Source organism: Lepisma saccharinum, chromosome 6, assembly GCF_977018435.1.
Source record: "Lepisma saccharinum chromosome 6, izLepSacc3.1, whole genome shotgun sequence".
NCBI lineage: Eukaryota > Metazoa > Arthropoda > Insecta > Zygentoma > Lepismatidae > Lepisma > Lepisma saccharinum.
Genome location: NC_139234.1, coordinates 8,463,665 through 8,476,710, shown reverse-complemented (window position 1 = coordinate 8,476,710; position 13,046 = coordinate 8,463,665). Strand labels below are relative to the sequence as shown.

Genomic DNA, 13,046 nt, shown 5'->3' with positions numbered 1-13,046 from the left:
TTTGAAAATATGGAATTCTGTTGATATGAATCAGATGTTATCCTCCGCTTATTGATGTTTTTACTTCAGTCAATGACCCTCTCATTGTGGAAAACAGACTGACTGAACATGGTGATGGACAATTCACCTACTACAGGGAGGTTATTTCAGTCGTTCACCGTCAGACCGTCGGCCGTCGAGCGCCTCCTTCATGCAACAGTTCCCGGCAAATTGACTTACAGGAAGCCCGTAACAGAAACCGCTTGCTTTGTAATGTTTCCACTTTTCACAATTACAGTTACAATTACAATTGAAATAAGCACGTACCTTGTCGCAAGGATGCTGGAAAAGGTGTCCTCCCAAATACAAATATTTCTGGCACCTTATTTCTGACATCTAAACCTAGATTAGACATCGCTACTTTATCCTCAGTTGTCGCGACAGCGCCGGCAGCTTATCGGGGGTCGGGGGAGTTGTCAGCCGCGAGAAGGCGCTTCATACTGAACAAACGCGACACCTGTCGCCAGTGATGCCAACCGTAGGGACATGTCCCTACGCATAGGGACTTTCACTATATTTCGCCCGCGTAGGGACAGATTTTACCAAATAAGGGAAAACGTAGGGACTTTTTTCAATCTTGGAAAACAACATTTTATTGTGCAAAGGTGCAAAGCTTACTCGCCAGTCAGTTGCACTTTCTTCGTGCTCGGTTTGGAATGAATGGATTAGTTTATCTGGATACTTTAGCGAGGAGGAGAAAAAAGAACTAACCAACAAATCTCCATCAGAATTTTGAAACATGTTATCGGTTACCAAGAACTTTCAAGGCAAGTTATTTTTTGAAAACATTTTCACTCTCGCGAAAATAGTGCTAACATTGCCACATTCTAACGCGGAAACGGAAAGAATATTTTCAATGTTAAGTGATACAAAAACAAAAAAAAAAGATAAATAAAATGGGACCAGAATTGTTTAAGACTGAAGGAAATACAGCATCACCAACCAACATCTATCTCTTGGCAGCAGCAGCATGTATGACTTCAAATAACATAATCAACAGTAAACGACTCAACGTTATTCATTAGGGGTGTGCGGGATCCCGAAAAGTCAGGACCGGGATCGGGAAAAAAAATTCCCGTCCCGATACCGACTTCGGGAAATGACTTCCCGACTTTTCGGGATCCCAAACAGTCGGGAAATAGCTACCGAATGGTCACTTTAAGAAGTCGTTAATTTTCGACGTTTTCTGCATTGTAAGTTTCTGTAACTTATCGGAAATTGTAAGTTTTTAATCTAGAAATGCCAAAACAATCACTTAAAGTGAAAAGCAAATTTTTTCGTCCCGACCCAAAAAATTCTGTCCCGCACACTCTAATTATTCATTAAGGCAAGAATTTACAATACCGGACCATTCTGTAATTTCTATGCTACGTCTTATACTCACGAAATAATTAGTCGTGATGATTTATCTCAAGTTAACATGTTGGGGTGAGGTAAAAAAATTGGGTCATTAACGTGTATAAGTTGTAAAATAAGCTTTTTCATTCTCGCAATGATTCTCAGTATACAAGTATGGTAGCCATATTTGTTGATATGAACAATTGACGACGTTCGCAATTAGTTACGCTGTCTACAGCGTTGCCACACTGTTGATTTCATACTTGGAGAGCATGGATCGTGTAAGAATGGCTAAAGAGAACAGTAAAAATGTTGTTAATGTTGTACAGATTGTTAGGTGGAGTGTGCAGGAGGATGGCCGTGGGCTAATTAATAAACTTATGGATTTCGGTATATTGCCGAAAGAAGGTGCTTACATGTGACAGCGACAATCACGATGTAGAAGAACATGTGGAGTGTGGACTGATTTGATTACAGGTAAGTTTGGTAATAGTGCATCGATCGTAAAAGTGCAGAATACGAAAATGGCGTCTTCGATGATGAACGTTTGCCGTTAAAGTGCTACGAAAATAAGATTTTTTTTTATCGGTTCGTAATCACAATTAACCCAAAACTATTCACGTATAGCCCCACTGACCATTCTCGGTAAGTTTAGGTTAAGTTAGGTTAGGCAAGGCAAACATAGTTAAAAATTTGGGGTCGAAAAACCATGCACAGGTAGCCCCACAAACGTTTGACGAATAGCCCCACGAACCATTCAGGTAAGGTTAGGTTAGGATAGGATAGGCAAACATAGTTAAAATTTGGGGTCGTAGTAATATCAGGAATGTATATTTAGTTTTTAAGTATTGGAAACACAAAATCTTCCAGTAAACAATGAGCAATCGTGCCGATCGCGGACCACTCAATTTCACTTATTTTGCAATTTCTACACGTGACCCCCAAATTTTAACTTCAAATTCGTGATTAGGAGGCCTCAATTAGTGAGTATGCGAAATATTACAAAAATCAGGGAGGGGTCCTGTATTGTAAATTCGCTCCTTCATTAATTGTGGAAGCACCGAGCAGAAAGATTTGGTAAGTAAATGTGTATATTTTATCTTCTGTTTTGCATGCTCATGAGGTGTTGTTTTTTTTAGTCGCTTTACTTGGCGTAGGGACATTTGGTCAGTTGTAGGGACATTGCCGAAAAATGGTTAGCAACACTGTCGGCTACCAGACGTAGTGAGTGTACCGTACCCTCATGCACACTTCTGTTTGCGTTTATCAGTACGCGTGTTTTTTATACGGTTTTATTCATTTATTCAGTGCTAGTGCTTTATTGTGTGTTAATTGTTATTCATTCATTAGTTATGCCGCTAAACAAATATAGTCTTGAACAAAGAGTTTTTATGTACGATAATTACGTGAAAACGAATTCTTGCAGAAAAGTGGTCAGGCAATTACGAGAGACAGGATCTCTTGAACCTAAGAAACGTGTTGTATTGCTGTTGAAACATCTCTTATAACACAGGAGGTTAGTGATCATCATTATTATTACTTTTAAATATCATTTTACGCTTTCGGTTTGCTTTATTTGCCGGGATGCTCTCTTCCATTTCTGTCATACTGAGGATAAAATAGCGATGTCTAATCCAAGATTAGATGTCAGAAATAAGGTGCCAGGAATATTTGTATTTGGGAATACACCTTTTCCAGCATCCTTGCGACAAGGTACGTGCTTATTTCAATTGTAATTGTAACTGTAATTGTGAAAAGTGGAAACATTACAAAGCAAGCGGTTTCTGTTACGGGCTTCCTGTAAGTCAATTTGCCGGGAACTGTTGCATGAAGGAGGCGCTCGACGGCCGACGGTCTGACGGTGAACGACTGAAATAACCTCCCTGTATTTCTTTTGCCGTTGGGTGTACATGTACGTATGTAACCAGATGATTGCATCGAGTCTGACTTAGAAACTGAGTGTGTAGATATTTACTTTCTTTATTAATTTTAATTATGGTAAAATTTTCTACAATTTCACTTATAAACTGATACCATTACATGCATACATAGACCAATACTAATAAAGGACACATTAATATGTCCCTTCCCTAGTAAAGATCTTCAGAAAATCTCCCATTCATGAAATAAAACCAGTAGTACCAAAACTGCTCATTTTTGTACATCTTTATATTTCTGGATGTACCAAAAATATGGATATTTTTACAGTAATGCACCAGTTACCTGTACAGTTTATACAATCAATTGCTTGAGTCCAGATACCACAAAGAACTCAGGAATAATAATAATAAAATAATTACAGCTTTCATTTTCATTATGAAGCATAACAGTTGGCGATCTAAGATTATAAACAATAACTCACCACAAAAACTCTTCATAGCAGAGCATCTTGTATTCCCTGAGGGAGCTCGATGAATGGAAGGGAATGGGAGTACGGGAGACAGGTTTTTCTCGTGTGGAACCGTATGGGGACCTGCCAAATGAAACAAAAGCAATTTGTTTAATTTTACAATTTAAATACTGCCCAAAATTATTACCAATTCATAATTAAGTATAGCAGAAACACAGACAACTTCACTTCAATATAATGTACTAGACCTGCAACAAAGTAGGTGCATGCACGACCAAGGTGACGCAATGCATGCCAATGAGAAAATTGCCCAGTCTGAGTGACACATGGCATACCTAGCTTGTCTTGTCACCCCAATATGGAATGTTGCATATTTCTGAAGGTCTGTTACCAAGTGCCACATGTCACATAGCTCCCCACAGAGTTGAATGGTTAGTTTTATTAACTTTAGTGTGAACATGAGCAGTAGTAGAATATTCTGGTCTAGAGAGCCAGAAAACAGTAGCGATGTGACTCTCACTAACCATGTCACCTTAATTAATATTCTACATGTTAAATACCAAATATTAGATTTATATTAGGGATGGGCCAATGTGAAATGTTGTCTTACCGATAAAGTACCGATATAAAATTTACCAATACCGATTGCAGATATAAAATTCCAAATAGTTCCCTAACCTCAAAAAATATGTGTTATCAGATGACTGCAATGTAAAAGAAGCTGCATATTTAGACATTTACTTTTAACACATGTAAGGCATTGAAACTATATGTTTATATCCAACAAAAATTTAACAAAATGGCAGAATATTGCACTCAATTGTAAGATATTTATAGATATTGTCAGTAATTTTACCGATACACCAATATGCCCATATCATCCGAAAGATATGTTTTTTTAAATTTAAACAAATACTGGGTTAGTAAACCTATCAGAAATTTTGTGACTATATTGACCAATATCAATAGCTCTCATTCCTACAAATGCTAGAGTACAGAACTACTGAATTTTGGTTTAAATATATACTCCAATTCAGTTGTGAGGTAAACACAATATTAACATAATTTGATACGAAAGCACAGCTGAGTATTGATGCAACAGTGAAACAAATTGCAACGTCTATGATTGTGGGTCATACCTATATTCTTTGTGTATTTTATTTCTGTATTATTCTGTATCGAGAAGGCTACTGCCCAGGAAAAAAATCAATTATAATTTCAGGTTATGGAGAAAAATAATCATATCAAATTAATTTGCATTAGTATTTTACACACAAATACAAATACAATTACAAATTATAGATTTCCCTGCATTATAGGCCTACATTTAATTTTTGCAACCCAATGGAACAAAATGTTAGTATTCTTGCCTGGATTTTATGTTTTTTTAGCTTCAGTTCTCTGAAAACCATATGCAGTGAAACTTGATTTTACGTTTTTCTGGGGATCAAGCTCAAAACGTTGGAAAATGTAAAATATAGGAAAGGTGAAAATCTTGCTTATGTCTTGACAATGAAGTTGAGTGAAATTTACAAGTTGCTACAGGTGAAATTCAGCAAGAGTTGCAGGGAGTTTTGTGAACGGTTGGTGATGAATAAAGCTGTTCTCAAGAAGATTGGTTCTTCCGAGAAATTCTTCGAGCATTCCTTAACTTCCACCTAGATCTAACATCAAAGGTTGATCAGGAAGGACTAAGAACACTATTAACCTTTAGTTCGCCGCCGTAACACATATGTTACAAAAAAAGTATGTCCCTTGTAGCCGCTGTAACACATATGTTACAAACAGCTTTAGATACAATTATCGAGGGTTTGCCACACTTATATTTGTATATTGAGGTTGAAACACTAACAGTTCGTTCGGGAACATGTTTTGCAATCGTGTTTCGAAAATTTCAAATCCCCCCCCCCCCTCCTTTCTTGGAATATGTCACCTGTTTGGGCTCTTCAGTTGACAGACACAATAAATGCTTGGTATATACGATGCTGTTTTCCTCCAAGCTTCCAACGCTGTGATTTAGTACTGATAAGGCACACATTCTTCTTTGTGTTTAGACCTGGTGATCCAGCTGAAGTAGTGGCGGGGGGGGGGGCAAGGAGAGAGGGGATTGGATGAGGTATGGCGGTGTCAGCTTTCTGTCGCCTCTATGTTAGAAATGCAATGAAGCTTGATGATAAGCAGAGGCCAGAAGCATGAGTCTAAAGCGTGCGTCTATCCAGAAGTATAGACAAAACAAACGATTGCAAAGGCTCCCTTCCCTCCTCTGTTAGGACTAACAAAGGCATCACCATAAACAGATCGTATCATATAACAGCTCATCGATTTCCCTAAGGCACAATCGTTTCCTTCCGGACATATTTCCACAAAGAGCCGAGTCAACAGGGAAGAAAGACTCACAGTAGCTACACAAGATGCAAGTGCGAACGAAAAAAAGCAAAAGTTTGGGTTTTCTCCCCAAAGTAGCTGGAGAAGAGCAGGCAAAGTCCACATTTTTATGATTTCTTCATTGAAATTCGGGGGGATGCAGCCCCCGCCTGTAACCCCCCCCCCATGGTTGGGACATCCAAATTTTACATGGTTGCATGCACTGATGTTCTGCCTGCAAAAGAAAAGTTATCCCAAGTAGATTGGTCCCATAGTGTCAGTTATAACAATTTTATGAATAATATGCAAATTGGCTAGAGTTTTACGTTTTGCCTTATTATTCAAATTGTATTGCACCCACGAACATGAATCAAGTTTCATTCTGTTGCGGAAGGTCCATTCTTTGAAAAAAAAAAAAAAAAAGCAAAAGTTCCGGTTTTCTCCCCAAAGTAGCTGGAGAAGAGGGGGCAAACTCCACATTTTTATGTTTTTTTCATTGAAATTCAGGGGATGCAGCCCCCGCCCGTAAACCCCCCCCCCCAAGGTTGGGGCATCCAAATTTTACATGGTTGCATGCACCGATGTATTGCCTGCAAAACAAAAGTTATCCGAAGTAGATTGGTCCCGTAGTGCCAGAGTTATTACGATTTTTTTCCATTATGTATACGAATTCAAATTTCCCGCTCAAAGCCTCGGCGACACTGGGCTTAATTTCATCAGACCGCGTGGCGTACTAAGGGTTAAGTTATACTGAGCATTAGTACTGCCAAAAATTCATGCATATTTCCTGAAATTACCAGTCAGTATATAATCTGTGAATTTATGTTATGTTATGGACCAAGACTACTTTCTCATGCACCTCCCTGTACGATACCATACAAGGTATATGTTACTCAAATCAATACCTAAGCACTGTAAATTCTACCTGAGGAAGACGCCGCTTGCTGATGATGCCTCGACCAAAAAATATAAACGCAATAGTCTTCTTTCTGGGATGTTTTATTGGCAGGGCAGTCCTCTTAAACCTTGGATCTTCCTCACGAGGACACTGCACAGTCTTCAAGCACGACGAAGAGAGTGAAAGCTCACTTGGTCTCAAACCGCTGATGCTAGATGCTTCGTTGTCCACAGAGAAGCATGACAAGTCTTCCTCATTGCAACACTTACACAAAGGTGAACAGGGGCAACTGATGTCACCATTGACAGAAGAAGAGCTTTTGGTATTCGCAGGCAAGGGACTGCAGAACATGCTGCTCGAAGTACTGGTTCCCAAAACACTTTCAAACTCGTCCGAATCTTCATTTTCCTGGCGCCATTTTCTGTACCATCTCTGTATCTTGACAGTCATGTTTCTAACCTTCAGAAACTCTCTTCGAACCTTCCAGCATCGGAATTCTACATTTAAATAAATAAATAGAAACATATTATTAATTTATTACTAACAGTGATTCATACACTACAAGCCATAATTTTAAAAAAAAAAGATAAAATTGTATATTGTACTATTTGTTGTGAACAATGCAGAGTTAGAACAGGTCTTTGATAAATTTTCTCAGTATGATATGAAAATTCTGTTAGGTGACTGTAATGCACAGATTGGCAAAGAAGAGACATTTAAACCCACGATTGGTAAAGAAAGTCTTCATGAATTAAGTAATGATAATGGTATAAGATTGATTACTTTTGCAACCTCAAAGAATTTAATTGTGAAAAGTACCACTTTTATACATAAAGATATCCATAAATATACCCGGTTTTCTCCAGATGGTAAAACTCATAATCAGATAGATCATATTCTCATTGATAAGAGAAGGCATACTAGTATAATTGACGTTCGTACACATAGAGGAGCTGACTGTGCCAGTGACCATTATTTAGTAATTGCTAAATTAAGAGAAAGACTCTCAGTGATAAATCATAAGCAACAAAATCTAAAAGTTCTAAAATTTAATACAGGAAAATTTGCTGATGAAAGAATTAAGAAAGATTACCAAATTAAACTGTCAAATAGATTTGATGTTTTGCAGGATTTAAATGATGATGAAAATATAAATGAAACAGATGTAAATAAGAATTGGGAGCACATACGTAATGCAATAGAATCAGCAGCTAAAGAAAGTATAGGATACCATAAACCGAGAAAGTGTAAGCCATGGTTTGATAATGAATGTCATAATCTAATAGAAATAAGGAATCAGGCTAGACTTAGGTGGTTAAATAACTCTGATGATACAAATCTAAGCAATTATAATAGAATAAAGCGAGAAGTTAACCGCACGTTTAGAAGTAAAAAAAAGAGATTACTTGAAAAGCAAAATTAACGAAATTGAAACAAACAGCAAAAACAAAAATATCAGAGATTTATATAAAGGTGTAAATGAATTTAGAAAGGGGTGGCAACCTAAAGTAAACTTGATAAAAGATAAAGACAGTGATTTTCTAGCTGACCCAAGCGATATTCTAAATAGATGGAAGAACTACTTTAATGACCTTTTAAATGTTCATGTAGGAGATAAATCAGAAGTAAATGAAGTGCACACAGCAGAACCTTTAGTTCCAGAACCTAACTTGACTGAAGTTAAAGATGCTATTTAAAGGCTAAAAAATAACAAAGCACCTGGCATTGATTTAATACCGGCTGAGTTAATTAAATATGGTGGAAATTCGTTAATATGTCAAATTCATAAATTAATTTGTTTAATATGGAATAAAGAAGAAATACCTCAACAGTGCAAAGAATACATAATTGTTCCTGTGTTTAAAAAAGGTGATATAATGAACTGCAATAATTACCGTGGAATTTCATTACTCTCAACAACATATAAAATATTATCTAACATTCTTTTAACAAGACTAACCCCATATGCTAATGAAATTATAGGTGATTATCAATGTGGATTTAAACGTAACAGATCAACTACAGATCAAATTTTTCACATCAGACAGACACTTGAAAAAAAGTGGGAATATAATCAAAATGTCCATCAGCTATTCATTGATTTCAAAAAAGCATATGATTCGGTCAAAAGAAATAAATTATATAATATATTAGTAGAGTTTGGAATACCTAAGAAGCTTGTTAGTATGATAAAAGCATGCACCAGTGAAACAGAAAGTAAAATTCGTGTGGGTATTAATATGTCTGACAAATTTACAATTCATGATGGATTAAAACAAGGAGATGCATTATCTCCATTGCTCTTTAATTTTGCCTTAGAATATGCTGTTAGGAAGGTAAAAGAAACTAAAGAAGGAATAAAATTAAATGGTGTGACTCAGTTGTTAGCATATGCAGATAATGTAGACTTATTAGGGGATGATATAAATACAATTAAGAATAATGCTAAAATATTTTTCAAAAATGCTCAAGAGATAGGTTTGGAAGTTAACAAAGAGAAAACTAAATATATGCTCACAGGCCGAAACCAAGTGTTAGGTAATAATCAAAACTCGTTTGAACCAGTTTTCAAATTCAAATACTTAGGAGTAATACAGGGAGGTTATTTCAGTCGTTCACCGCCAGAGTGACGGCCGTTCGGCGGACTCTTCATGCAACAGGTCCCGGCAAATTGCATTACAGGAAGTCCGTAACAGAAACCGCTTGTTTTGTAATGTTTCCACTTTTCACAATTACAGTTACAATTACAATTGAAATAAGCACGTACCTTGTCGCAAGGATGCTGTGTGTGTGTGGAAAAGGTGTCCTCCCAAATACAAATATTTCTGGCACCTTATTTCTGACAGAAAATCTTAGATTAGACATCGCTACTTTATCCTCAGTTGTCGCGACAGCGCCGGCAGCTTATCGGGGGTTGGGTGAGTTGTCAGCCGCGAGAGGGCGATTCATACTGCACGTGTCGGCAGTGATGCCAACCGTAGGGACATGTCCCTAAGCATAGGGACTTTTCACTAAATTTCGCCCGCGTAGGAACGTAGGGACAGATTTTGCCAAATGAGGGAAAACGTAGGTACTTTTTTCAATCTTGGTAAATGACATTTTATGAATTAGTTTATCTGGATACTTTAGCGAAGAGGAGAAAAAAGAACTAACTAACAAATCTCCATCAGAATTTTGGAACATGTTATCGGTTGCCAAAAACTTTCAAGGCAAGTTCCTTTTTGAAAACATTTCCACTCTCGCGAAAATAGTGCTAACATTGCCACATTCTAAAGCGGAAACGGAAAGAATATTTTCAATGTTAAGTGATACAAAAACAAAAAAGGGAAATAAAATGGGACCAGAATTGTTAAAGACTGCAGGAAATACAGCATCACCAACCAACATCTATCTCTGCACAGCAGCAGCATGTATCACTTCAAATAACATAATCAACAGTAAACGACTCAACGTTATTCATTAGGGGTGTGCGGGATCCTTTACTTTAAAAAGTCGTTAATTCTCGACGTTTTCTGCCTTGTAAGTTTCTGGAACTTATCGAAAATTGTAAGTTTTTATTCTAGAAATGCAAAAACAATCACTTAAAGTGAAAATGACTTGTAAAATTCGAGATTTCCAGTGCTTCGGGAAATTTCGAACATTTCCCGTCCCGAAAATTTTCCGACTTGGTCGGGAAATTGCAAATTTTTCAGTCCCGAATGTCGGGATTTAAAAAAATTCTGTCCCGCACACCCCTATTATTCATTAAGGCAAGAATTTACAATACCGGACCCTTCTGTAATTTCTATGCTACGTCTTATACTCACGAAATAATTATTCGTGATGATTTATCTCAAGTTAACATGTTGGGGTGAGGGGGAAAAAATGTTAATTAACGTGTAGAAGTTGTAAAATAAGCATTTCAATTCTCGCAATGATTCTCCGTATACAAGTATGGTAGCCATATTTGTTGATATGAACAAATTACAATTAGTTACGCTGTCTACAGCATTGCCACACTGTTGATTTCATACTTGGAGAGCATGGATTGTGTAAGAATAGCGGAAGAGAACAGTAAAAAAGTTGTTAATGTTATACAGATTGTTAGGTGGAGTGTGCAGGAGGGCTAATTAATAAACTTATTCATTTCAGTATATTGCCCAAAGAACGTGCTTACATGTGACAGCGACAATCACGATGTAGAAGAACTGATTTGATTACAGGTAAATTTGGCAACATTACATCAATCATAAAATTACAGGATACTAAAATGGCGTCTTCGATGATGTTAAAGTGCTACGAAAAAATATTTTTTATCGGTTCGTAATCACAATTACTGCAAAACCATTCAGGAATAGCCCCACTGAGCATTCTCGGTAAGGTTAGGTTAAGTTAGGTTAGGCAAGGCAAACATAGTTAAAATTTGGGCTCGAAAAACAGGTAGCCCAACAAACCATTGACGGATAGCCCCACGAACCATTCAGGTACAAAAAAGGTAAAGTGTTCCCCTGTGCATAGCACCACGCCATGAAGGCGTATAGGGGGTGTGAGGGTAACGCCCCACACTTTCTTGATCCGGTCGTGAGTGGGGGTGATGTGATCAGCATCACGCCCCTGACCGCCTTTACCCCCCAGGGTTTCCCCCAGGTACCCATGTTATTCGACGCTGGGTAGGTGCCGGGGCCGCTTCCAGGTACGGTTAGGTTAAGTTAGGATAGGCAAATGTAAATTCGCTCCTTCATTAATTGTGGAAGCACCGAGCAGAAAGATTTGGTAAGTAAATGTGTATATTTTATCTTCTGTTTTGCATGCTCATGAGGTGATAATTTTTTTAGTCGCTTTACTTGGCGTAGGGACATTTGGTCAGTTGTAGGGACATTTTGACTACGTCTGTAGGGACATTTTGACTACGTCTGTAGGGACATTGCCGAAAAATGGTTAGCAACACTGTCGGCTACCAGACGTCAGTGTACATTCATGTTCACTTCTGTTTGCATTTATCAGTACACGTGTTGCTTATACTGTGTTATTGTAATGTGCTACTCATGGCCAGTGCTTTATTGTGTGTTAATTGTTATTCATTCATTAGTTATGTCGTTAAACAAATATAGTCTTGAACAGAGAGTTTTTATGTACGATAATTACGTGAAAACGAATTCTTGCAGAAAAGTGGTCAGGGAATTACGATAGACAGGATCTCTTGAACCTAAGAAACGTGTTGTATTGCTGTTAAAGGAGGTCATTTTCAACATCTCTTATAACACAGGAGGTTAGTGATCATCATTATTATTACTTTTAAATATCATTTTACGCTTTCGGTTTGCTTTATGCGCCGGGATGCTGTCTTCCCTTTCTGACAACTGACGATAAAGTAACGATGTCTAATCTAAGATTTTCTGTCAGAAATAAGGTGCCAGAAATATTTGTATTTGGGAGGACACCTTTTCCACACACACACAGCATCCTTGCGACAAGGTACGTGCTTATTTCAATTGTAATTGTAACTGTAATTGTGAAAAGTGGAAACATTACAAAACAAGCGGTTTCTGTTACGGACTTCCTGAATGCAATTTGCCGGGACCTGTTGCATGAAGAGCCCGCCGAACGGCCGACACGCTGGCGGTGAACGACTGAAATAACCTCCCTGTATTAACAAATGAAAATTATATGAAAGAGGAAATAAAAAGTAGGCTTAATGCATGTTACTTCTCTCTTCATAAACTTTTGTCTTCTCATTTAATATCTAAGAAACTAAAAGTTAAAATATAAAAAACATTAATTTTGCCTGTAGTATTATATGGGTGTGGAACTTGGTCCCTTACATTGAAAGAGGAACACAAATTGAGAGTATTTGAAAATAAGATCCTTAGGAAAATATTTGGACCTAAAAGGGATGAGGAGACAGGTGAGTGGAGAAGGTTACATAATTTGTATTCATGTCCAGATATTATTAGAATAATTAAATCAAGAAGACTTAGGTGGGCAGGCCATGTGGCACGAATGGGAGAGGAAAGAGGAGTTCACAGGATTCTTGCTGGGAAACCTGATGGTAAGAGACCTATAGGAAGGCCAAGACGA

The 13,046-nt window shown here is 37.5% G+C and overlaps 1 protein-coding gene across 1 annotated transcript in view; it reads right to left on the bottom strand.

Annotated features, from left to right (window-relative positions):
* Window positions 1-3,486: 3,486 nt before the first annotated feature.
* The window catches only part of LOC145989222 (unconventional myosin-XIX-like), a 52,340-nt gene continuing 42,780 nt past the window's right edge, over window positions 3,487-13,046 (bottom strand). The window contains exons 14-15 of the mRNA XM_083124529.1: window positions 7,017-7,486; window positions 3,487-3,850 (exon numbers count right to left, since the gene is read on the bottom strand). Of these exons, the coding sequence (XP_082980655.1) occupies window positions 3,752-3,850; window positions 7,017-7,486 (569 nt within the window). The 3' untranslated portion in view covers window positions 3,487-3,751. The remainder of the gene's footprint in view (window positions 3,851-7,016; window positions 7,487-13,046) is intronic.